The sequence below is a fragment of the Peromyscus maniculatus genome, chromosome X (assembly GCF_049852395.1).
Source record: "Peromyscus maniculatus bairdii isolate BWxNUB_F1_BW_parent chromosome X, HU_Pman_BW_mat_3.1, whole genome shotgun sequence".
NCBI classification, from domain to species: domain Eukaryota; kingdom Metazoa; phylum Chordata; class Mammalia; order Rodentia; family Cricetidae; genus Peromyscus; species Peromyscus maniculatus.
In genome coordinates this window covers 135,805,648-135,833,602 of record NC_134875.1, presented here as the reverse complement: position 1 = coordinate 135,833,602, position 27,955 = coordinate 135,805,648, and the positions used below count along the sequence as shown (strand labels likewise).

At 39.8% G+C, this 27,955-nt stretch overlaps 1 protein-coding gene across 1 annotated transcript in view; it reads left to right on the top strand.

The window, feature by feature from the left end:
* Dgkk (diacylglycerol kinase kappa) overlaps positions 1 to 27,955 on the top strand; it is a 128,147-nt gene that overhangs the window by 23,946 nt on the left and 76,246 nt on the right. Inside the window, exons 2-3 of the mRNA XM_006995409.4 lie at positions 26,006 to 26,116; positions 27,768 to 27,848. Coding sequence (XP_006995471.1) covers positions 26,006 to 26,116; positions 27,768 to 27,848 — 192 coding nt within the window. The remainder of the gene's footprint in view (positions 1 to 26,005; positions 26,117 to 27,767; positions 27,849 to 27,955) is intronic.

Below are 27,955 nucleotides of genomic sequence, written 5' to 3'. Positions count from 1 at the left end.
CACTGCCACTGTTCTGCTTCCATTTCAGAGGTGTGACCCCGATGCAGAATAAAGAAAAAGCAGGAACAACAAGAGTGTCATTGCTTCTTGACAATGTAGAGTCACGTATCCTATACCATTTCCTTAGTTTTCTTCATTGTTGATGTTTTTCCATACTGGTGATTGAACGTAGAGGCTTGTATATTCTAGGCAAATATTATATCACTGAGTACATTTCAAGCCCCTTATTGTGGTTTTCTTCTGGTTAAAGAGAAGTGTCAGGAAAAAGATTTGTGTTTCAACTCGACAAGGACTTTTAAGAACTTAATATATGCCTTGTTATGAGTATGATGAACTTTTTAAATCATGGAATGAAGAGCTTTCAAAGTCTAGTATTAACTCGAAGGCATCTTTAGAAGAAACTTCTGCAGAAACTTAAATGATGTGCAGTTTTCAGGTAGTTAGTTGTAATGACTTTTTATGAAGTTATTTTCTCTTGGAGGCACACTTAGGGGTATTTGTCAAGTAAATAGAAGTACTAATTCAATATCTGTATAGTTTCCCTGTTAGAGGGGTGAAAGAATGGCATTGAATTCCAAAGTTACCTTTGTCACTTTCACTTTGACAAAAAAGGTTGTTCTGGGCTGTGTTTTTCCTTTTGGAGCAAGAGCTGTTCTGAATCTACTACCAAATCATACTGACACATGTGTTTTCCCAGGACTGCCTTGTAATTTGACATTATAACATAGCAAACATGCCAGACCCAATAGTTCCCATATGCTTTGATATCTAAGGGGAAAAGTGGGAAGGAGACAAGGGAGTCCTGTTTTTGCCGTGATAGTATTACATCTTTTACTCTTAATAGAGTAGATAGATTTTTGACATTATTTTTTTACAGCCTTAACAAGTTACCTATGATCCTGAGACTCTTCTCACTGGATGATACTTGTAGAATCAATTCTTCATTGGTAAGGGAAATAAACAAAAGTGTAGGTAGTTAGTCCATGGTATATTTGGGATGCCATAGAGGAAGCTCATGGCAGAGCATATCTCTGATCTTCTGGAAATTCTTAGACTCAGTAGCTTAACATTGGCATTTGTGTGGCTGAGGATGTATCGCAGTTGGTAAAGTGCTTGCCCAATACACACGAAATCCACAGTTTTAGCCACACCACCACATGAAACTAGGTGTGGTGGTGCACACCTGTAATTCCAGCATACCAGAAGTAGAGGCTGGAGGATCAGGAAGTTTAAAGCCAGATTTGACTGCATAGCATGTTCAAGGCTAGCCTGGGATACTTGAGACTCTGTCTTAAAAAAAATAAGGTGATGTTTAAATTCAAAGTATTTTTAAGTTAGGTTTATTTTTAAATTGTCATATATTTGTATTATATTTACATAACTTTCAGTACCCTCTTCTCCCTTTAACCCCTCAAATTCATGGCTTCTTTATCATTGTTTCACATACACACATTTATAAACAAATGAAGAAATATGTAAATACAACATTCTGTTTCCATTTGGTGTTGCGAACACACGTGTACGTGTGTGTGTGTGTGTGTGTGTGCGTGTGTGCGTGTGTGCATGTGTGTTTAAGGTTAAACACTTGGTATTGGATTATCTAATAAAGGGACTCATTCCTATGGAAGACTAATTCTCTCTGTCTCAATTTAATTGCCTATAGCTCTTCATGTAGGGGTGAGGCTCCATGAGATTTCCCTCACCCACAGTAGCATGCCAGTTAGTGTCATTGCTCAGGTCTTGTTTAAGAAACCATATTGTTGAGAGTTCATGGGTGTAGCTTCCCTGTTGTATATAGAAGACACAATCTTATAGCAGATGTCTTGGTCCTCTGGTTCTTAAAAATATTTTCCGTTCTCTTCTGTGAGGTTTCCTGAACCTTAGAAGTAGCACTTGCTCCTCATGTTGTACATGTGTTAGCTGTGGATGGGGGCACCCTGCAATCAGGTGTTCTGTATATGTTGACCAGTTCTGGATTTCTGTGATGGTCTCCATCTGGTGCAAAAGAAACTTCTTTGATGAGGAGTGAGAGCTACCCTTATCTGCGGATATAAGGATAAGTATTTAGAACACTCTTTCCTCGAGGCTCCATGACCTCACCAGCCATGGATATTGGGCTATATTTACCGTACAAGGCATGAATTCCCTCCTATTGAGGGGGCCTTAAGTCCAAGGAAACAGTCATTGGTTATTGCCCAGATGTAAGTGTCACTCTTGCACCTTTAGGGCTATCACACCAGTTGTATTGGTCATTATTGTGGTTGATAGGTGTTAGAGCTGTGTGGGGCTATTGACTGGTTTTCTCCCTTGGCAGCTTGCATATACCTTTTGGTACTTTGAAAGGTAGCCAGGTCAGACCCAGTTTGATTCCTCTGAGTAATGTGTCTGAAGTGTACGGTGTCTTCAGCAATAGACTTACCTTCCAATTTGGGGAAGCAACAAAGGACAAAAGCAATAGCCTATATTGTTTGGAGGGGTTTCTTGGACTCCCCCCAACCAGAAACTCAAAAGGTTTCTCATGCCTGGTACTGGGCTTTCTTTTAGATTGTCTATGGCTCTTGGGGTAGGAGGTATTGTCTCCCCAAATGGTATAACTTCACTATATATATATATATATATATATATATATATATATATATATATATATTCATATATAGTGTGTATGTATGTATATATATATATATAGTGTGTGTGTGTGTGTGTGTGTGTGTGTGTGTGTGAGAGAGAGAGAGAGAGAGAGAGAGAGAGAGAGAGAGAGAGAGAGAGAGAAACAGATAATATTTTAGGTAAACATAAAATAATCTAATTCTCTGTGGCTTTTCATACATCCTTAGTGTTATTTATCCCTCCTTCCTCTTTCTCTCTGTATTTTTATCCTCAACTCAGTGAAAGCCTCTGCCCTATTTTCCCTATTTCCTCCTTCATATCATCCAGGGTTATTATGGTAGACAATGCTGCTTTTCAATGCAGCATTATATTTTCTAAACACAGCTCGGAATTGAGGCAAGCGGTTATAAATAGCTGCATAGAGGCAGCAGAGTACTTGTGGAAAGTGTGAAGTAGACCCAGCTTATGTGTTACCCTACAGCAGGATCAGGTTCTCTCCCCAGATGACACACAATGGAAAGCTGCTCCTTCAAGCCCACGAGTGGAACAAGGTCAGCAAAACGGGCAGCAACATTCAAGTTCTCAGCAGCACTCTACCCACCAGAATTAGTGCCGTGTGGGTAAAAATGACTCCACACTGAACAGCTGCTCTGTGACGAGATGAGACGGATGAAAGCTTAGAGGATGAAGAAAGTATGTGTCATGAGCTTTCAGAAACAGGATGCTATCTTACACATTTAGTCAAGTCCAAATCTTTGTTGAAAAAAAAAGTAGGCGGCATGAATAATGGGCTAGAGAGGCTTCAAGGCTAAGATTTGTGTGTAGCATTGGTACTTATCTCATCTGGAGCACAGAAGGCTAGTGAGTACATTTTCCATGATCTGAGAGAAAAACAATAAAGCTCAACTCTAGGTCAAAGTCAATCCTACAAAGGGAACCTTGAGTTTCAGGGAGCTTTGTGGAGGAAGTTACAGCAGTGTAGTCTCAGAAGTCAGCCATGAAGACGTCAATTCAATTGTAGAGGTTATTGGATGACCCTTTGGATGTATGGCTGAGCAATAGCAGGGATCGTACCAGTTTTGTAAACTTCAGCATAGTATCAGAAGCATCCCAGTGTTTCTGCTCTCTGGCATATGGCCTTTTCTACTATCTCTGGACATGGAGAGGAAAAACAAATAAATGATCAAAGCATCTGGCCTTCTCTCTCATCAGTATCCTCTAGTTCCACAACGGAGCTCTTCCTTAGCAGTATTTGGTGGTTTCCATTACTGTTTGGTTATTGATGGAGCATTTGAGTATTTTGTCAACGTTGAGAGGGCCTTTCCAGTCTTCATTAGTGGAGGGGAACAGCAGAAGGTTTGACGAAGGACAGTAGCCTTCAAATGGGTAGTATCTCTGAGGCCTTCACTTCATCTATCTTCTCTCGGGGCCAAAGACTCACTAGATATGTATATATGCCACATAGTTCATTCTCATAATCTAACAATTAATTTGGCAGAATAAATACAGAGCCCATGTTCCAACCTTCGTCTCACAGGTCTCTGTAGTTCCTCTAGGGCAGCTAAGCCTATTATTCCTAGGGAATCCTGCAGGGGGAGTTCCAGGTCAGGGAGTAGGAACCTTTAGCTTTTGTGGAATCCAGCTTCACATAAAGCACCTGATCTACGTTACCACTAGAAAGGGGGGTTAGTCATCCAGTGCTCACTGTGGGCTCTTTATAGTTAAGATTTTTTACAGACCTTCAAAAGAGCAAAGTGAATCTGTTTGGAAGCAGCTTCTCTGTATATTTATGCACATCCAGATAGATTTACCTCGCTAGTGTGTTGCTCTTCTTTCCAGTATGAGTTAGTGCTTCTATGTAGGAGTTTAACATTGTATTTTTTAGTCAAATCCTGTGAGGCGCATTCTCAGGAGAATTAGTACAGCAATTTGTTTAGAAAGTACTTTCCACCTCCAGATGTCCCTAAGCATGCTGTGCTGATTACCCAAAAAAAAGGGGGCCAATTCAAATCAAAAACACTTTAGGGAGCTCCCAGAAGATTAAATAGCCTGATTTAAGATCAGCCATTTAGAATCTAGGAAAGAGTATTGGGGCCATAGATGGAGATCTTGGAGATGAGATGGAAAGAGACAAAGGAAATCTAGTAAAACCTTTCACAGATTGTCTTTCTGAAAAAGGATATCGTATTCCTTGCTACATACCTAATTAATCTCTCAGTGTTGAAAAACACACACATAGTTCTTGAATTTGAGCTATCCAGAGGCTAAAAACTATTTATTTTGCATTTAACAAAGGGCCAAAGCTCTCTCTTGATCCCAATAATAAGCTTCTTACAATATTTCCCTGGAAATAGACTTGATATACATAGTGTGTTGAGTATTTACCTTTAGGTCATTATGCCACTTCTTTGGAAAAAAAATATCATGTAAGCCCAGAAGTTTTTCAATAATGAATATAGAAAAGCTGGACCTCTGTCCCATCATTCCTGAGAGAATTTCCCACTGCAAATCCAAGCAAGTCACTTGGACTCTGTCCTGAATGCAAGTGATCATTGTGAAAATAACAGGAATTTGCAGTTGCGTTTTAGTAGAGAGCGAGGTATAGCATCAGAAAGCCAGTCTTGCTGGAGTTGAAGTTGAGCCTCAAGAGTTGACTCATACAGTAACTGGTCAATGCTTTGTAATACAACCTGGAATCTGATTTTCCCTGGAAAAACGCGTCAAACAAGTCTTCCCCTGTGAGATTCAGGTGGTGTTGACTCATGCTGGTGTCTTACCAGAGTAGGTGTGATAGGCATTTGTTAGGCTTTGATGCTCAACTGCTGTAAAGGGAAATACTGTTTCTTCTAGAAGAAAAGGGATTTTAGATTTTAGAAGATTTGCTGTTGTGTAGGCATATCCATTTCAAGGTGGAAATTCCAGATTTATATAACTTGTGCATATAGCAGTCATGCTTCCTTATTTAACCTACATAGAGGGCGCTATAATTTGAAGAGGATTCATAACTTTCTGAGTTATTCCTCTTCTGCTCACACCAGGTGTGATAAATAAACTAACTGGATTATGTATTTCCATCAATTGCATCACAGTGTATATGAATTAATAATTATGCACAAGTATAATCAGAGCAGCAAGCTCTAATTCTTCTAATTGGGCCAGGCAGTGAGTGCATGTACACATATATGTAAGCATGTGTGCGTACATACACAGAGAGAGAGAGAGAGAGAGAGAGAGAGAGAGAGAGAGACATTTGTACCCACAGAAATGCCTCAAAAGATATGAACAACTGGAAAAACTCCATAGGGACTGTTTCTTCAAAAGTATTATATAAATACTATACAACATTATGCTATGAAAAAGCATAATCCATGAAAATAAATTTGAGGGCTAGAGAGATGGCTCAGTGTTTAAGAGCACTGGATGCTCTTCCAGAGGACCTGATTTGAATTTCCAGCAACCACATGGTGGCTCACAACCATCTATAATGAGATCTAGTGCCCTCTTCTGGCCTGCAGGCATACATTCAGACAGAGGACTCAACCTAAAAAAATACATATACAAATAAAAATTTTTAAAAAATAAAATAAAAATTGAGAAAATAATCCTCATGAAAATATAAAGCCTCTTTCCCGTGAAAGGCTATTAAAATAATGAAAATATCAATTACAAACTAGGAGAAAATATCTTTAAATTACTTATCCAACACAGGACTTGTATCTAAAGTGGTTCTTTAACTCTAAAATTTCAACAATGAAAAAGCAAATTTTCAAATGAGAAAATGGACAAAAGATAGACACTTCTGTACAGACACTTCATCCAAAGGGATATATAGATAACAAACACAAAAGAGAATGTGGGACATCATTAACAATTAGGATAAGACTACAATAAGATACCACTACATACTTATTAGAATATCAAAACTAAAACATGGTGGCAGTATTACTTGCTGAGAAGTATATAGAGAATCTGTATTTCTCACATATAGCTGGAGGAAATCTAGACTAATACAGCTACTCTGAAAAATAGTTTTTCAAATTATTTTAAAAGTTAAAACTGAGCTTGGCGGTGGTGATGCACGCCTTTAATCCTAGCACTCAGGAGACAGAGGCAGGCAGATCTCTGTGAGTGAGTTCAAGGCCACCCTGGTCTACAGAGTGAGTTCCAGGACAGCCAGAGCTACACAGAGAAACCCTGTCTCCAAAACAAAAAGTTAAAACTTACTGTGTCATTCAGCAACTACATCATTGGACACATCCTCCAAAGATTTAAGAATTTATTTTCATGCATAAATGTGGATTGTTCACTGGAAATGGCCCACATGTCCACTGAAGTGGGTGAATAGTTAAATTGTGGTTCATCTGTACAATAGAGTACTCTGAACAGCATGGCGACTTTAATGAACCCAAGTGTTAAAAGCCAGTTTCCAGAGGATATGTACTGAATGACTCCATTTCTGTAATAATAAGAAACAAGTTCTAGAGGTGGTGGTAGCTGCTTAGGGATGGGGGGGGGGGCAGAAAGAGTGAGCATGGCTATAAGCAGACAGCTTAAGGGAGTCTTGTAGTGATATGGTTCAGTATCTTGATGGGGTAACAGTTACCCAAAACTACACACATGGTTAATTTTTTTTGGGGGGGGGTTCTGAGATAGGGTTTCTCTGTGTAACAGCCCTAGCTATCTTGGAACTTACTTTGTATACCAGGCTGGCCTTGAACTTACAGAGTTCTGCATGCCTCTGTCTCCCAACTGCTGGGATTAAAGGCAGGCATGCGCCACCACTGCCTGGCTCACATGGTTAAATTTTATAGAGCAACACACACACACACACACACACACACACACACACACACACACACACACACTAGTGTTCATGCAATGTGAAATCTGAATAAGTTGATGGACCCTATGGACTGTATCAATGTCAATCTCCTACTTTTGATATTGCATTGTAATTATACAAGATATTTGGGGGCACTGTGTGAAGGATGACTGGGATTTTCCTGCATATTTACTTTTTGTGAGTCTATAAATATTTCATTTTAAATTTTAAACCTAACAGTAACTTCTGAATGCTTTGTTTTGCTTTTTATGTAGGAAATAGTTTATTTGCTTTGTATTGAGAAATGAATTCCCATTTATTCACATCTGTGTAGTTTTGTGCCTAAAACTGTAAATATATAGTAGTGTATAAATAAAGATTAGTAGAGCCCGTGACATAAAGGTTTTTAACTTTCACATGCGGGGATATCAAATGCTCCAGGGTTTGGTTTGGAGTTTCTTGGGGGGTAGAATCATTGATAGAGTGCAGGAAATAGACCCTAAAGTGACCTCCAGTGATTTTTCCCTCCTAGTGTTTACTCCTTTTTATAATCCCTTCACCTCCAGAGTAATCTGAGTCTTATGACTCTGTTTTCTATTCAACAAAACATGGAATATCACTTCAATGATAATGTTGCTGACAAGTAAACTAGGCAGACTTTCTCCACTTAATTAGCTTTATAGATAAACTGCTATGAAATAAGTCATGTCCGGGGAAGCCATGTAGCAAGAAACTGTGGGTAACTTGTCCACTGTAAGCAGGCCTTCCAGCATGTAACTGAAGCCTGAATACTAAAACCACAAGAAACTGAATTCTCCCAACAACTTGAGAGAGCTTGCAAGTAAGTAGTCCTCTAGCCCCACCACGGATGGGACCTCAGTATTGCCAGGCATTTGGTTCACAGTCTGCTGAGACCCCGAAGCAGATGACTCATCCAAGCTGGACTTCTGACCTACAGAAACTGGGAGACAAGTGGAAGTTCCTGCTACATTTGCAGTAACATGATGCTCAGCAATGAAAACCTATACATCAGTCCTCTGTAGAGTCCTACCTAGAGCGGAGGCCATAATCCACACAGACCTACTGGGACCAGTCTCATCAGTTTGAGAAAGAAGAAAAGTCAAAAAGAGCAGCTCAACACTTTTTTAGTGATCATGTCCCAATATAATGTCCTTTCTTTTTCCATAGACATGACTGAGACCAGAGTTAAACAGTAATGGAGAAATAGGACTGTTTGTTCAGGATTTTGTGTTATCAGTTCTCAGTTGTGATACGACTAGTGATAATACATTTATACTTAACTTGTAAAATGTCTAATCCATTCACTGAAATATAGTTATGTCAGCTTGAATGACTTCATATTTAATTAAGAAAATAGGTAGCATTCAATCTTATATGGAAGTAAAATACCCCAACTTAAGCAGAAGGACTGTTGAAAATAACGTCCACTTAACACATATCTTAACCCTTAGCTGTTCTAAGTTGTTTATTTATGAAGGAATAGTCTTGTGGTTGTGAAAATAAATGAAGTATTTTCATTCAGAAGAGATTCAAAAAAGCCTCTTTGGGAGCTCTAGGAGGATTGGAATATAGAACTCAACTAATGATAGTGCTGCACCCATAGATGAGTGCATTGCTCAACTGGCATTAGAGAAGTTTCTTTCTGCAGTAGGTGGTAAATTAACACGGCGGCCCACAACTGGACAATATGCAGAGATAGCAGCTGTCTTTGCCTCATGCCATTCCTCGAGGCCCAGGGATCTGTGTAGAAGAGATGGCAGGAAGACTGTAAGAGCCAGAGGTGCTAGATGGCTTCAAGAAAACAGCCTTTTCCAGACACCACAAGGAAGATGCACATATGAACTCACAGAGACTATGGCAGCATGCACAAGACCTGCACCAGCTTGTCCAGACAAAAATCTCAGTACAGAAAAGAGGAAGTGAATACAGCCTGACCCCTAGACCAGGACCTATTGGCAAATGGATTGACAGGTTCTAGGAGAGGGAAACTGAGTTTCCTTCAATGGAGTGACATTGGCATATCAACCTCACTCCAGGGCAGGGCTGGAGCAGTCAGTCAATGCAAACTGGACTCCATAGTTTTAAGTTTTCATTTCTTTTAAGATAGAAAGAACATGAGTTTGGGTGACTAGGGAAGTCGGGAGGATCTGAGAGGAGTTGGGAGAGCGGAAAGAATGTGATCAAAATATATTGTATGAAATTCTCAAAGAATAAATAAAAACAACATTAAGAAAAACTAAAGAATGCTATCAATATATTTTTCTCAAGATCCTTGGTTGAATTGTATCCATGAGACTGTGGGAAAAAATCTGTGGAAAATGTCATGACTTTTTATATTTTTATTTCTTTCTATCAATTTGCTAAGATGCTTATGCCTATGTTGAATATATATCTACACACTTTCTGATGAAGGATACAGAAGATGCTACTACAAAATGAACATGGTCTACAGCCTACTTAGACATTCTTAGAGATAGATGCTATTGGAAAACAGGACATTTTTCTGCAGTTGAAAATTGGTAAAGGAAAGGCACTCTGAATGTATCCATCGAGTTAAGAAGATGACATTCTACTTGCTGTTGAAAGAACAAATCCAACAAAGTGTATTAAACATGTTGGCTTCAAGCAAATGTGTGCCTGATACTCTCTTTTTCTATTGGTAAAAGGCTTTGCACACTGACTTTGACCTTTACTGTCAGGCTTTCTTCAAAGGACAGCTTCTCTCTTTGAATATACCGTCTTCTCTCAACCAGCACAACGTTCTCCCATCCAAAATAGTTTTAGTTTCAAGACACCAACCAACATGCTCTCTCATCTCTGAATACACTATTTAGAAGAAATGTTTACGTGGCACTCAATTAGGAAATTGAAATAGATCAAAGGGACCCCAAGGTACCTCTGAGTCCTCGAATGAGAATATGGTATGTCTATGTACTGTACATGTTTTGAGGTCAGATGGACTGTCTCCATTCACACTTCCCTAAGGTTTATGAGATTTTCAGTTCCTCTTTCTCTTGGCATTTTTAAAAATTACATAAGTTGCCACTCTTCAGCAAAAAGCAGTTCAGTCCACCCGTGAGCCCGAACAAGAGTCTCACCATGTCACCAGATGAGAAACACCTGAAGAAAGAAGAAGGCCCATCAAGTTGTGGGTAACAAAGTAGTTCTGTCCTTCAAAGGGAGCCATGAAAGTTGTAGGCAGAGTTTCCTCGTAAGCATTCTTTCTGTAATAGCCAGAGAACATTCATTAGCATAGACTAGGCCTCTCCTCCCCGCACTAACTCTCTATATTAAAAATCATTTTGTTTCTGCACTGCCCTTGTGTTAATAAAGCAGAATTTTAGTTGTACCTGGCAGAGTTAAGAGCAAAGTAGAATGAACAGTTCCTTTATCTGCAGCAAATATAAAATGATGAAAATTTTAAGAAAAGAATAGGGTTGGAGATAGAGCTCAGCAGTAGAGCACTTGCTGCACATGCCTGAGATCCTGGGTTCGAATCCCAGTACTATAAAAAAGAGGAATTAGAAATTTAAAAGACAAAAAAAATTGTAAGGCATAGCTTCAGTGTGTTGTTATCCCACACTACTGTGAGCAAGGAGATGAATTTTTGAAGGCATAGTTCACTATAACTCTCTTAAGATTTCCAAATCCTCACAAATAAAATAAGAACATGCATTCGTCACTTCCTAGTGTAGAACTGTACATTTAGATTTCCCCAAAGCACGTGAGTGACAAAGAACGAGTACAAAAGAATTTAGGGCCTGGGCATAAGCTCAGGGCTAGAGCACCTGCCTATCAAGAACAAGGTCCTGGGTTCAATTCCTAGCACTGCAAATAGAACAGAGTAAAATTCCTGCCAAGAGTTCTATTTTGATTTAGTATAAATAGATGTCAGAAGTTGTTTTGTAGATGCAGGCTTCTGGGATCTGTCCAGCAACATCACAGATAAACCTTCCTCTTCAAACAGTTTTCTGTGCGATAAAATGGTCCTTGTGACATCTACCCTTACTGCATGGAACTAGTTTTAAGTTCTCAAGGTTAGGCTTTAAAAGGTACGGCTCTCTTCCTGTATAACTGGCCAGGAATCAGAATATACTTCGAGTATAATTCCTACTAGGTAAATGGTAGTGGTGCTTCACTCTGGTCAGATTTTATCAGTTCTTGAGTGTGTGTTTTCCCTAGCTATGGGTAAAGGAATACATTAGAGGAGGATGTTTCCAGATCAGTCAGCCTTTCAGGGCTTTGAAATTTATCTTCTTGTTTTAATACAAACACTAGGGAGCATTAGGTTTGAAATGTCTATGTTCTCAAGTTGAAGAGACACAAGCACTTGTGTTCAGGAACTGTTCTAACACAGCTTTCTCAAGACTAACATTCCTTTCAACTTACCTTAAATATTTGTACCTAAATAGATGGTCTCCTGATGTTTGAGGCTCTCCTTTTCCTCGAAACCTCACATCTCCTGGCAGATGAGGGTCTTTATGTAGACAGCAGCCACAAATTCCTTTATAGACTTCAATTTGGTTTTCTATTTGTAGTCTTGGTTTCCTTACCCAGTGATCCTTGTTCTTTGACTTGTGAAAAGTAAAAAGTCTTTGCTTCCATGGACTAAGTTCACACAACCCCAAAGTAGTACAGTCTCTGGTTTACTATAGACCCACTGATCCTCTGCTGTTCATATATAAATTACACTCCCAAATTTAGGACAAACTACTGATACCACATGGAACACAATACCCTGCTGAGGCCTCGTATACAGCTGTGCTTCTGTTCCAATCCTAGCTCCAGATGTGTTACCTTCACAATCACAGAGAGAAAGAAGCACATAGTGCATTTCTATTCTCACCGTCCACAATGTCATGTCTTATCTTCATCCTTATTAGCATTGAATGTTATTATCATTGTTTTTAGCAGGTAAAAATGCTGAGGCTTATAAGCTAGATGACTTTCTCAAGGACACACACCTAATACACCTAATACTGTAAGCGATGGATCAGAGTTTCAAATCCACACTTCTCTGAGTCCAAAATCTACATTCCTTTTTACTATACTAAATTTGTTTTGCCTAAATACGTGCTTGGCTATATAAAAATATTCAGGTGACTCCCGCAACAGTTATGGCTTTTAAGAGCCAGTTGATAAGAGCTGGATTCCTGGACACTTGAAAATACTTTTTTTTTTCATTGTCATTCCTGGATGAGATTTTTACCCACTCAATTTGACTTTACAAACATTCATCAAGTGTCTCCTCTGGGTAAGCTGTGATACTGAGGGCACTATTCCTGTCAGACATAACTCAGCCATACCCCATTGTGTGATTTGCCAAGAGAATTGCATGATGACTTTGCCTTCTGAACCTGCTCAGTTTTGACATAAATTGTGTCTTGGGATAAGGGGCCATGCATGAAGTCTTAAATTTGGTAGGAAGGCATTTTGTGTAGGGTTTTTCTGTTATATTTTGACTTCCCTTGATAAATCAAACGCCAAATTTCCATCACCTTATGCACAGTTCCTTTCAAGATGCTAGTCTGGCTACAACATTCCTCTTATTTACATGAATAAAGAGATAAATAGGACAATAAGGGCACAGCTGGATCTCTATGTTTCTCTGTGCTTCAGGTTTTTTCTGTGCACATTGCCATTAGTGAGTCTGTTTCAAACTGGACTCTCCCTTGCTTCCTCCCTTTCTCAAGCCCTGTTCCCAATTCAAGTCCCTCCCCCTCTGCCAGGTCAAAATTGCCAACTGTTTATTTTGTGTGTGCACAAGATTCAAGACTAATTGCTCTTCAGATTGCAGCTGATAACAATCCTCTTCCCATTTTCAGTGGCTGCTGCTTTGTCTCCAGCCACTCGGAACAGAGCTGCACACATTGATTAGGATATAATGTAAGAGCCAGCCAAACGGTGGTGTAGAGCTTGTTCCAGGACCAGTGGGAATCCTATGCATCATTGGTGGGGGAGTGAACATCCCTTATCTTCTACAAGTCTGTGAGTGTTTGCTGCCACCCCCAGCTAAGCGTCCCCTGTAATAGAAATGTCCTATTCGTGTTTCTTTGCTTTGCTTCTCCCTCCCTTTCCAGCTCTGTTAGTGATCTAGTTTCACTGGTTCCCCTCCCCTCTCCTCTTTCCTCTCTTACTACTTTTATTTTTGTTCTTTTCCAGTCACCGTTTCTTGGCTAGGCTATCACGAGTTGACTAGCACAAAATTCAGACAGTAGTCAGCCTTGCTTTAAGCCCTGACCAATAAGTATTTGACTACTGTAGGCAGTGGCCATTTAGGAATATTTTTAATCTCTTAAATATAGCCTGGCTAGAGAGGAGTCGGTTTTACAAGGTGTTGGCCCACAGGGAGACTTTTTTTATAAAGTTGCAGATCTGTGCAATGTTTCATAAACTGTGAAAAGGGTAGCAGCGAGCCTTAGAGTCAAGCATCAGAAGCAGCTGTGAGAAGTGGCTCCTGGAAGAGGAGGCAGGAGTAAGACAAGCACTCCAATATTTTTATTTATATCTATTTTTCAGTAAGATCCTTATGGGATGTTTTCATGCATCAGTTGCATGACCAAGTTACTTTTTAAAATGTTATGAGGAGTCATTGAAATCACAGAAGAGTTCCCCTTTGGGTCCAGCATGGCATTATGTTCATTAACCAAGAGGATATCTGCTGGTGGTCCATTTGAGTACCTCCCACTTCTGACCAGCAATGATAGCAGAGGATTATATTACAGAATGGTGAGAAAGTAGAAGTCAGCTTTTGATCTATAAATTGCTTGTTAAAATGATCAAACACAGAAAGTACACAAAAACCTGGAGATGGAGGAAAAAGGGGATTGTACCATTTTATTGAGTGACCCTGTGTACATCACTTCCATGAATCACATTCATCCCCAAATAAAAGCCAATAGGATTTATTGACTTGCTTATCCCTTAAAGTTGACTTCATAATTAAATAAGGGTCCTCAAGATCAGCCTACAAAATGTTACATAAATTAAATAATGATTACTTAATTACTTTAGCTTTTAATATTAAAAACAAAGGCAACACAAAGCCTACAAGCTTTGATTTATACCAACAACCCTTCTATCAATTGACTTCAAATATAGTATCATTTCCAATAAGAGTAGGTATTTAGATTTTTTCTTTCCCATTTATTAATCCTTTAGAAAATTACTTAATCTTTCCAAGACTCAGTGTTCCCATCTATAAAATAGGATTATCACGACATCTACCTTTTAGGATTGTTTTCAGGGTCACAAGAGATAACTCACAATATTATTAGCAAAAGCTTTCTTCATGGTAAGGGCTCAGCAAAAATGAGCAGTTCCTAGTATTGCCCTGTGGTTGTAGTTGGTACTCCAAGAGGCTTGAGACTGGCAGCTTCTTTTTCTAGAGATTTTTGCTTTTGTTACCTAGTCAGTAATTTATCTGGAACCAAGCCCATAACAGTGTTTTCTCTTATGCATTAATAATCATTGCTCTCCTCTCCCTTCCCTCCCCAGGTTTAGTGATCTGTAGAGTTGCTAAACTGTCTGTAAGGCAATTTTGTTCATGTAGGGACAGTCTTCTTAAAGACAACAAGACCATGCACAGCTTCAGGGGTCGAGTGGAGCATACTTTCATCTGTGTATCTTCATGTACCATGCCCCAAGACAGTCCCACCCTTGAGCTGCCCTTAAACTTGACTCTATTCTCACCCAAAGTGATAAGGTAGAACAAAGTATCCCCCTCATAATTCAGTCTCTCTCCCTCCCTCTCTCCTCCCCTCCTTCCTCCTCCACCTCCTACCATTTTAACCACTTACACGCAAACACTAGAGAATTCACCAATTTAACCTTTCCTAGACTACCAGTGCCACAAGAAGCAAGTAGACTCAAACTGGTTTAGCACCCGATTCTGCCTACCCTATTCATAATTATTCGTAGTTCCATACCTTAAGGCTAAGAAAATCTTCACAGATTTTTTTTTCATTTTTTTATTAAGAAATTTTTTTTTCATTTTACATGCCAATCAGAGATTCCCCCTCTTCCTTCCTCCTGGCCCCCAGCCTCCTTTCCCAACCAATCCTCCCTTCCCCCCACCCCCCAGGGGAGGCACATCCAGTAGAGGCAAGTCCAAGCACTTCCCCCTGCCTCAAGACTGCCCGAGGTGTCCCATCATAGGTAGTGGGCTCCAAAAAGCCCCCTCATGCACCAGGGATGGATCCTGATCCTACCGCCAGGGGGCCCCCCAAGCAGATCAAGCTACACAACTGTCTCCCTTATGCAGAGGACCTAGTCCAGTCCCATGTAGGCTCCACAGCCATTGATCCAGCTTTCATGAGTTCCCACTAGTTTGGTTTGGTCATCTCTGCAGGTTTCTCCATTATGATCCTGATGCACTTGCTCGTAGAATCCCTCTTCTCTCTCCAACTGGACTCCTGGAGCTCTGCCTTGAAATCCAAATATCCTCTCTTTATTATCTAACCACTCTATAAAGAACAGCTTTGTCAGTTGAGTAGCTGATGGGACCAGTTTAGCAATAACACAAACTTCCCAAATCAGAAGTAAGCATTTGCTTCCCAAGAACATGTGGCTAGGTGACACGGACTTAGCACCTCCACATTCTGAGAGACATTTAAAGCCACCATTGGATAAATCAAAGCACAGACAGAATAGAAGTTGAATCTTTGGTGTTCTGCTGTTTGACTTCGTTGTAACCAGATGAACCACATATTTGCAAGAGTTCCTTTTGGTCTTAGGTTGAGAGCGTATCTAAATACCTTTTGGATATTTATTCTACCTATTAGATAGAGGCAAAAGTCTCTAGATTTGGGAGTTCCTAATTGGTCTAGCATGTTATTACAAGGTGAAACTTGAAAACGTGAAAAATTGGGAATTATGGCACTTTAGTTACCCGACCAAAGGACTGTTTCTTTTTTTCATTCCCTGTTTGTGAAATCATTTGTACAACATGATCCTTTTCAGCTGGGCAGTGGTGGTGCACACCTTTAATCCCAGCATGTGGGAGGCAGAGGCAGATCGATCTCTGTGAGTTCGAGGCCAGCCTGGGCTACAAAGTGAGTTCCAGGAATGGAACCAAAACTACACAGAGAAACCCTGTCTCGAAAAACCAAAAATGAACAAACAAACAAAAATAAATAAATAAATAAATAAATAAATAAATAAATAAATAAATAAATAAATAAATAAAATAAAGGACACAATCCTTTTCAAGAAATTTAACTACACCCTTTGCAAGCATTGCTGGTCCATTCTTTTTCCTTTAGTTAGAAAAAGAAGTGAACTGAGGTGATCCTCAAGTTGGGCCTGACATCCAAATCCCATCATAGTGACTATAATACAGACGTTTGATGAGGGGCAGGCAAGTAGAGTCAAACAGGTCATGGTTCAAACTCCAGCTCTGATACCCAGTCTGACTTAGAACTAGTTGCTTAACTTAAGGCCCAGCTATCCATCCCCTTCATCAGATGCTTTCTCCTTTCACCTTAAGGAAATAATGCAAGCAAAGCAAGGGGGAAATGGGTGCTTGTCAGCTAGCAGTAACTCTTTTCCTGTGATGGGAGTGCTCGAACTGAAACCTAGAGAAGTTGTCATCTCTCCTGCTTCTGATGAGAGCCTCATGTGAGTCTCAATAGGATCCACTGGTCTCAGAAGACACAGTTGAGATAAAGAGGCCATATGGCTTGCTCGTGGCAGCCTACAGTTTGAAAAGTTGGGGCAGAGAATCCTGACGGAAGAAACATGCTAGAAACTTCGTCTGTGAGAGCTGATAATTAGGTGGAAGGGTGAAGGAAAAAGCAGTTAGGAGCAGATACTGCTTTGTCATCCTGTGTAAGTTCTTGGTACCAGACAAGTGAATTGGTATTCTGGCCTCTCTGATCCTGGACAAATTGAAGATCAAGGTCCAAAATATTCTGGTATTTTTTCCTTACAGACATTGTATGACCCCAGAACTCCCCTTTTAGCAAGCAAGCACTCTTGTAGCACCAGGGGCTCCTGCTAAACTCTCACATTATTGCTTTCCCGTCTTTCCTGATCATAAACTTTTAGCTTCCCCACAGCTTAAAAACAATCTTTCTCCTCCTACAGTGATCGTTCTTCTGTGCATTTGTAGAGCAACGGCAACCTTCTGCAGGAAGCTACCTTTCTACACAAACTTCCAGTTCTCGAACCCAGTTCCCCCTCCCAGGAACATTCTTGAAGTCAAGCCATTTTCCCGTTAATGCGGAGCGAATGCAATAACTATGATTACACGAAACCCTCATTCACCTTAGAGAAGTTGTTCAAGAGCCCCGATCCCACTGAACTAAGATGTCCTAAAGCCCAGCCCAGGTTCTCCCATCCATTTGCTATTTGATTTGGATTCATGCAGCCCTTCTTTGATCCCGATTTTCTCCAGCCCCAACAGAGTAGGCTGAGCTCTGAAACTTAAAAGGCAGTTCTGCGGTGAGAGCACAGACTTTGAACTCTGTAGACCAGCATTCCCATCCCAATCCTGTCAACAAAGCCACAGTAGAAAGATGGCTTAGTCAAGGGTGCAGGCTATTCTGCACAAAGCAATCATTAACACGGGTGTGCAGCTGGGGGCTTCTGCTGAGTTCTCCATTCTTCCCAGTTGATGTTAGATCCAAGCCAATTATCAAAAGCCAAGTTACCAATTTCTGGACTTTGTCAACCAGGGCCCACATTGTTTAGCTCCTCCCCACCCCTTAAGCAGTTAATTATTCTTACCCTTCTTAGAAAACTCCAGTAATTTAAAAAAAAAAAAAAAAGGAGAGAGGGATGTGCCGGAGATCTGAGAAGACATGGCCAAGCTCTCACTTAACACTGTTCCTGTTGCTGGACTTCCTGCTCCTGTTTTTAGTTATCCCCAAACTTCTAAGTTTTCAGCTTTAATATCCCAGTGGATTCATTTTATGTCACCAGTCCTTGATATTCATCTTACTGATGTTCCCATGTCAGGGAATGACACTTATATACAGAGAATTATTTCAAAGTTGTTTAATGGGAGAAGCTCTGAAACCACTATCCATCAATAGTAAACCATATAAATAAGTAACATTCTATCTATACAGTGAACTATTACACAGCTATAAAAAGAAATGAGGATGCAATGCATACACTGAGCTTGTAAGGGCTTCCTGATATATTAAATGCAGAAATCCAAGAAACGTTGTACTCAGAACACTATGAATTACATCAAGAATACGAATAGATGTTTATCATACATTTGTACATGTTTGTAAACTACCTTTTGAGTGGTGTGCAAAGGACTAGTTAAAGTTTTTACCTGCTTAGGAAAACTAAATAAATATAACATTGTCCTAGGCTTTTCTATAATTTACTGGCAAAGAAGAGAAACCTGGATGATTCTCAACATTTCTTCCTTAGCATAAAATGTAGTAGAAGTAGATTCACTATAGTCTGTACAGTCCCAGGTGGTAGAAAGGTCTGCCTTGTCAGTACTAGGGTGACCTATAGATCTTAGTTTGTCTGTAGCTATCCTGAATTTAGTGCTGCAACTCCTAGAAAAACCAGGCAGTACTTGTCCCTATTTCTCATTCCTCCACTATAGCAGTGAGCCAACCATGGACTAAAGATCTCAAAATTGGTATGAATAGAGCCTCAGCCTCACAATCCACAGGGCACAAGGGACCCTGAGTGGCAGATATATGCTCTGCAGGGGATCCTCATCTGACAAGAAAATTGAGGCTCAGAGAGGTTAAGTGATTTGCCCAAGGTCACACAGCGAGTAAGTGCTGGAGCCAGTCTGTCTGACTCCTGTCACGTCAACAAGACCCCGGGGAATGTAAAGCTTTCACAGAAACAGTGGGTCTGGCCTTTCTTAAAGCCTAAAGCACCCAGAGTTGCATTTTAACTAAATCAAACACTGTTGCTCTGAATCAACTCTGGCAGGCCCATGTTGAGAAACGGATTTCTTTCCATTGCCCCCACCCCCAAAGCAAAGAGAATAGATGTTCTGGGTTTGGAGACCGAAGGAGACAACAAGATAGCTCCAGAAGCTGTCCTCATAGCGGGAGTCCAGTTTTTACTTGGGGAGTGATCATTCCTCAATTCAACTCAGCCTGCTTCACAAGAGTAGTGCGAGCAAACAGAACAGAAGAGTAGCTACTAGCTACTAGCTACTAACAGGTACTGGTGCATGTCATGATGTCTGCCTGCTGTTTGATTGGGTGGGTGTGCAATTCAATTTGGCTATGTAATAGGGGCTCATTTTACGAAGAAAGTGTAAATAATTCCCCCCAGAGCCTCCCGAACCACAAAAAAAAAAAGAGCCACAGCAGTTAGCAGAAGCTTTGGGGACTTGGGAGGAAGATAAGAAAAGGTCATGGCCACAGCTGTGCTTGCACTTTCTCAATTAAGCAACAGGCAGAAGTTAATTGCCTGTAGGTAATCAGGATCCCATTGAGGTATTTTAGATGTTTTCTAAATATGGAGCAAAAGAAATGCTCTCCGTTGGTACTGACAATTAATTTATATGCGCTGAGTCTTTGAAGAATATGAGGAAGAAAAATTCCCTGTGCCTGGGTGTGGGAGTTTCTGGAAGTAATGGATTTAGGGGTTGGCTTATTAGACAGGATCCAAAATGAAATGAAGCTAAGTTTTCCAATACTCTAACCTTTTCCACGAGAGCGCTACAATTTTAACAGACAATTTGTATGAACATTGTACACGGGCCCTGCTTACCTGTGCTTCTGAATCCCGGACTCTTGGGATTTGAATGAAACCTAGTGCATATGTGGTGATTGAATTGTGTTACTATAGATGTATTAACAATCAAAATCATCCCCACTATGGGGCAGTCTTCCTTGAGTTATCTGAGTTTTAATGTTACAGCGGGCGGAAAGACTAGGAGGTCCGTCCATCTGCAGTGTGCTCAGGTTAAGAAGCATCACATGCTGAGTGGTGTGGCTTTTCAGTACGCGCAAGGACGTCTTTAACCCTAACTTCTGCCTACTTGCTACAACACAGCTGTCCCCAACAGTGTGACAGATTAGACAAGGAGAGTTATGACTGTGCTCCATTTTATGAAATCAATGTTGTTCCTGTAAATATGGCTACTTAGTACCCCTCCCCATTTCCTCAGTGCCTATTATAAGTACCTTACAAATGTGTTCTTCTGAGAAAAACTTCAGCCCCAGGATGCTGCAGCCTCCAAAGTTTTACAAAGTAGAGTATTATTTAAGAGGAAAATTGCCAAATTATTTGATGATGTCTTAAGATGAAAAATATCTGGGTAAATCACTTAAAGATACTGTTGAAGAATTATTTTCGATAAAAAAAATAAAAGTAACAAAGAAATTAAGTTCATGGATTTTTTCCCCCATAGGGCAAAATTAAGCTAAAAGATGCTACATAAATATAAATTCTAATTAGTCTTTCAGTCCCCCTGGGATTGTTACTTTTTTAAAAAAGCAGAACTTCCCTCATGCTCACCATGGAACATTATGTCTCTAGAATGATAAGCATGGCTAGGTGCCCCTTGCAGGGAAGCTCATTAGCTCAGTTCTGCTAATGACTGTTGAGGGCTGGTCACAGGACACAATCTAATTCTTAGCTATCTGTGGTCATGTCTTTTAGGACAAAGCTTAGTGGGGGCTGGGCGGGGTTCCTGTTCACTCTGTTGTCTACATACTAATTAACCAGGCATTCCTACTTTTCTTGTCAGAGGGAGAAAAAGCAGAGTCCACCAACATTCTATAATTGCAGGTTGAGAAAAGTAGTGGAGAATGTCCAAGCATTCAGACTTACTATCTGGAAATTATAGACAACACAGTACACGGCTGCCCAGAGAGGGCAGTGAGATGTGTGGTCTGCAAAAGGCCAGTGGCTGAGAAGCACCGGGAAGTTCTCCTGGGACGTAGGCAGAGCTCAGCCCTTGCCACATCTATCTGAAGAATAGCTTTGCCTCTCGGTGTGCTTCTTCTGATTTCCTCACCGACCTTCGTCCAGTTTGGTAGCTCCAAGCTAGTGCATGTATCTCATTGACTTGTAGCAGCCACTGAAATTTGCTTCTACCTGTTCAAACTATCATCCGGAGGCTGCCTTTAAAAAAAGAGCAACAATTTATTTTAAAACAGTGATTGGCCGGGCGGCAGTGGTGCATGCCTTTAATCCCAGCACTCAGGAGGCAGAGCCAAGGCAGATCTCTGTGAGTTCGAGGCCAGTCTGGTCTACAGAGCAAGATCCAGGACATGCACCAAAACTACACAGAGAAACCCTGTCTCGAAACAACCCCCCCCCCCAAAAAAAAAATGATTGGGTTAGTATGTTAAGGGACTGTGGCCACTTTTAGTTCTTAGATATCCAGGTTTGGGTATTCATATGTGTTCACTGGTTGATGATATAGAGCCTATAATTAGACAGTCACTAAGAAATCCTTATTGAGACACTATCTCTACTGTACATACATTACATCGACATTATCTGCCTCCAACTTCGTAATCTGTGTCTTACATAAATAGAATTCTTACAAATGAACTCTAAACTCACTGAAACCTCCTCTGAAGTGATAGCAGCTGTCATTCAGAAACTGCAAACTCTTTGCCTGGCAGCTAGCCATAGCTTGCCAACTGTTTTCTTTACATTAAAAAGTTGTTGGTTTTTTTCCCATTGGCTGTTAATATTGAAAAATCTCAAAACTTCATATAATAAACCAGGTTTGCAATTATGAATAAAGCTTCTATAAACATTTTATGTGAAAATTTTTGCAACAATTTCAGTTTTCAGCATACTAGGTATATTCTAAGGATTGCAATTGCTGGATCACACATTGATTTTACAAGAAACTGGCCAACTGTCTTCCAAATTGCCAATAGAATTTTACATTCCTAGCAAAAATGAAGGAAGAGTTCTTATTACCTGCACATCCTTAGTACTATTTGATGTTATTGGTATTTTGGATATGTACATATAAATTTTAAAGTTACTTTCTTCATGCTTGCTGAATAGGACTACACTATACATCTTAACTTATCAGAATCCATTTCTGATTTATAATTTATAGTGATATATATGATATTTAACTTATAGTGACATGCAGAAACTTTACTCCTACATAGACTTGCTAGCTCTAATGTCTCCTTATTACTGGAGTTTAGCTGGGGTCTCTAAAGTTGTGTTGCAAGTTGGGTTATTAAGAATGGGTCAAGCTGGAGAGATGGCCCACAGTTAAGAGTACTTTATGCTCTTCCAGAGGAGCCAAATCCAGTTTCCAGCACACATAGGCCCTGGAGTAACCACTGTATTTGGAATAGTGTGTAGAGGGAAAGGATGTGGTCCAGAGACAGATAAAATAGGAATTTGAGAAAGATAATTATTTTTCTTTTTGCTTATAGTAATATAATAAAACAGCTGACAAACGCCTGAACTAAAATATGAATCCTCTTGGGATATTATATGCCCAGGTTACAAAGTAAAAAAAAAAATCTTGGTTTACTAGCCCATTTTTTTAAGTGAAGGTACCTTTCAGAAGAGAAAGTAGATATTTAGATGTAGCATGAATTTCTAAAAGGTCTTATTAATAAAAACAAACCTGGGAGCCAGATATTGGGGTGAACGCTGAAAGATCAGAGAAACAGAACAAGCCACAGCTAACCTCGCCTCGCTAATTCCTCAGCTGATCCTGTTTCCTCAAATTGGAAGCCTCTGTGTCCTCATCTGAATGGATCTCAGCTGAATTGCTGCTAAAAGCCTAAAAACTTAAAAAGGCTCTAGTTCCTGGTCCTCACGTCTTATATACCTTTCTGCTTCCTGCCATTACTTTCTGGGATTAAAGGGGTGTGTCACCTGGCTGTTTCCAGTGTGGCCTTGAACTCACAAAGATCCAGATGGATCTCTGCCTCCAGAATGCTAAGATTAAAGGCGTGTGTGTCACCAATTTGTGGTCTCTATGTTTAATATAGTAGCTGTTCTGTTCTCTGACCCCAGATAAGTTTATTGGGGTGCACAATATATTGGGGGACACAATATCACCACATTTAGATACCCAGTAGTCTCAGTTACAGGTCTTTAAATTAAAAATAGGTGAAGGGAAAAATATCCAATAGATTTACAGTACCACGTGTGAATTCCCTCCTGTGGAACAGGCCTCAAGTCTAATCAGAAAATTATTGGATAGCTTTGTAATCTTAATGCCACTGCTATACTAGTGGACATATCTTGTCATGCATGTCAGTATTATAGTACGCAGAAGCTAGTGCTGGATTAGACTAGTGATGTCTTTTTTTCCCTCAGCAGCTTTCATAGTTCCTTCTACAACCATGGAAGCTTAACAGCAGTGAGAGAGAGAGCATATTTCCTGGCCACTTGAGGTTGATGTCTCTATCTCTTGCATCCAAAGTGAATGATGTCTTCAGCAATAGGGTCTTATCATCTAATCATGGTGGGCAACCAAGAATAAGGACAGTAGTTTATTCTGTTTAGAGTACCTTTGGGGTCTCCTTGACCAATGACATGGAGGGCAGTATTCAGTGCCTAACACTGAAGTTTTCATTTAATAACCCAGGCCTTCTGGGAGCACCGTTTTCCACCCATGCAGGTTACTGCTGCTTAACCTCCTTTTGTATATTATGTTTTCAATGAACTTACAAACTGGTGAATTTCTATAAAGTTTCCTCAGATATCCTTAGTTTGGATAACCCACCCTTTACCCTCTTCTATCACCAATGCCATTATCCACACTCAAACTTTTAACCTCACGAAATCTCCCCTTTCCTTTCATGTTGCCCATGTTCTACTAACTCCTAATTAAAACTTTCTCTTGGGTTTGAAGCTCTTGGATTTCCATAGAGCATTTCTATGCAGCCTTCATTTTAGTTTAGCCTTCTACAACCTCATCCTTTTCCTACCCTCCACCCACTTGGTGCGTGAACATCTTTTTCCCTCTATTTCCCCTCTCTACTTTTAATTTTTTTCTATATTTTGATATCCCCCCCACCCTTAATACATCTTCTCACAATGGCCTGTTTCCAGTTCCTGGATAATAATTGCTTTTTTATTAATATTTAAGTTAACATACAAAAGTACGGGTTTCATTATGATATTTTCACTCCTATGTCATTGTACTTTGTTCTTAGTCGTTCTCCCCCATTTTTGTTTTCTCTATTAATTAACTAATTAATTAATCATAATACTAGGGATTGAACATAGGGGCTTGCGCATGTGGCACAAGCACTCTACCACTGAGCAATATACCCTCCCAATACTTGTTGGAGTCTCAAATTCAAATGTTTGATGCTCCATCTGAAGGTGGCTGCTGCTCCCTGGTTCCAGCTAAGTGTTACCATGCAAGAACATAAGCCCACTTTGCCTAGATATTCTTCTTAAAAAACAAATAAATAAAAGAAATAGGTAACTTCATTTTTTTCTGGAAATGGCTTCTTTTTTTTTTTTTTTTTTTTTTTTTTTTTTTTTTTTGGTTTTTCGAGACAGGGTTTCTCTGCGTAGCTTTGCGCCTTTCCTGGAACTCACTTGGTAGCCCAGGCTGGCCTCGAACTCACAGAGATCCACCTGGCTCTGCCTCCCGAGTGCTGGGATTAAAGGCATGCGCCACCACCACCCGGCTGAAAATGTGTCTTTTAATCGTTACAAATTAATTAAAACATTTAAGATATACTAATAGGCTAAACAAAACACTTCTTTGGCCACTTATTAGTACATTCTGATTTAGATGATGGAGATTTCACAGGAAAAAAGAAAAAGAGCCTTGATTTGGCGAATTTCATTGTCTGACTCTGTCCAATAAGCATAGGTTTGGTTCCAGATTAGTGTGGGGGAGTACTTATTCAGTCTTTATGTTGGCTTGTTTTCTATAACATAACCAAGAATGTCTTCAGTGGTGAAAATGATAAGTAGTCCCTGTATCCGGTAGGATCAGTCAGTTGTGCAATAACTGGAAAAATCATTGGCCAGACCATGCGCTAAATAAAGAAAGTAATCAGAAGGTCATTGTCTTTTGGAGTCCTTTTTATGCTTGCTCCGTCATCAGTTCATGAATCCCCTGAAGGCCTTGATAAGGAATTTATATTTGGTTCTAAAAATATTAGGAAGCTATTGGACGCTTGTGAGCAGTGAAGAGACATAATCCAACTTAATATTCTAAGAATCCTCTAAAAGAGCTGATCGGAAGGTTATATCTAGGGCTACAAGCTTGCCAGTTTGGGAAAGCCTGCCTTCAGTGAACTCAGCCGTTTCCATTGCTCCTTGTACTGGCTCAGGATTGTCATTTTTATATTTATACATGCATGTTTCTCTCTCTACCCTTACCACAAATGGAGATGTTCTCCATTGCTTTTGAGCAATATGTCCTAAGAAACTTGAAGGATTTGTCACTGTGAGCATTTTATAGAAAGGAAACCAATGCCTTTTCTGGTGGAACTAATTTCCTTGTGTTCTTGCCTGGCCTACAGGCTATTATTCATCAGCCATGTAACAGAGATAGAGTTTTCCAGATAAGTAATTTTCCCATCTGAGAGCACAAATAAATGGTCTCAGAAGTTCATCTAACCTATCTACTGCTATGCTTGTGTCTTTCAGAGAATACTGAAGGAAGGACCCCTGCTAAAGAACTGTAACTCCTTCAAGAGATGGAAGCTTAGATATTGTCTGATTCAAGGACAGAAGCTCCACTTTGCACACCATCCTTCGGTAATTATAGAATCCTTTCATCTGAATTAATGGGTGGGTGCCAGGAAATGTGTGGATGTGGAGAAGGCCATCAGTAAAGTAGAAGTTGAAACCATCTATTCTTCCTTTGGGCCAAATGAATGGTAGTATTTTTCTTTCCCCTTTCCTATGTCTCTTCATTTTTGTGGATTCCCTAGTTAGTTTCTGTATCCAGAGCTGCCTACAGCATTTGTGGGGCCCAGTGCAAAATCAAAATGCAGTACTCTTTATTCAAAAACCAGGAAAAATACCACTTATGGTACTAACACAAAATGTTTCATATTTGTACTAAAATATAAAACATTGGCTTATGGTGTTTTAATTTGATATTTAATGTTATTCTAAAAAATTAAATGATTTGTATGAAGTTTGCTATTTAATTTTCTTTTGTACCATTCACTTTTAAATAGAAATATAAGATCATTTAACCTACATAAAGAATGACGATCATTATATAATTTGTGTTAGTAGCTCATACACGCGTGTATATTTTGTTTTCAGCAATATACAAAACTAGCTCTTGATTTTCCACTTCTTTCTATTTTCACATTCTGCCAACACTTCCTGAGTAAATGGAAAGGCACAGTATCTTGGCCTAGCTTTCCTTTTCTTTAAGTATCATCCTTTTCAGCATTGGTGGTTGCATAAGACGAGAACAGAACAGGAGTAAGAATGACTAGAATAGGGCTCTCTGGTTGCTTGTTTCTTTAAAAAAAACAAACAAACAAACCAAAAATCCACTGCCTTTACTTTGTGTTTGTAGTAATTCTGGCTCCACTAGAATGTGTGAACTGTCAGGATCCATGCCTCCTCGGTCTTAGACAACATACTGTGTACTTGCATTCCCATGATGATGGGATTCACTGGAATTCTAAGTCCAGGCATATGACAAATACTATTAGAATGACAAAGCATGGGTGGACATGCAGGTGATGTGTGTTTCCTGTATTCCTCTGCACAGCCCATGGTCTTACTGGGCTTTATTTACAAAACACAAGCCCAAAGATCAAATGATCAAGAATTTAAAGATGGCAGTAACAAAGAGTTAGGCCAAGTCCTAGGCCATTCTGAACATGGAGCCTTATATGACAACACAGGTTACGTAGTGATCAAATAACCTTGTCTATATTGATAGTACTGATTTCTTGCTGCTAGCTGGGTAGTATCGACCACATCAAATACACCAGGAGATACAGGCTCCAGTCTGGATGTGACAAGGAAGATAGTCAAAAGCTGCCACCCAATAAATTAGGACTTAATAATAATTTAAACTACAAGTTCCCCAGGTAGCCTCTATTTTGTCACCTTATCTAGCACTAAATTTATATTTGGATAAGTCTTCTGACCAGCCCAAGCCTTACTACAAATCTACAGAAAAGTTTTAGGAAAGTTGTGTTTCTATTTAGTTTGTTTTATACCACATGCTATATCTACAAATATCATGTTACTATATAAATCCCAGCCCTCAAGACAAATAAATGGTTGGATCATAACTGCCAAAAATGTTTGTCAGTGTGTGTGTGTGTGTGTGTGTGTGTGTGTGTGTGTGTGTGTGGTGTGTATGTGTAATTTAATGTTTATTTGTCTAATTAATCAGATGGCTTCTTATCATTCTTCTTCTATATCTTTCCAGTTTGCACACTTTGAAACAATTGATCTGTCTCAAGTCGCCTTGGCAGAAAGTAGCTGTAGGAATCTTTGCCACGGTTTCTGTGTAAGTAAGATTGAGAATAACTGAATGGGCATGGCTGGGGCTAGCTAAGAAGTAGGGTTGTTCTAACTGTTCCATTTTGGGAGGCATCGGGTTATCAAGTCTTCTTT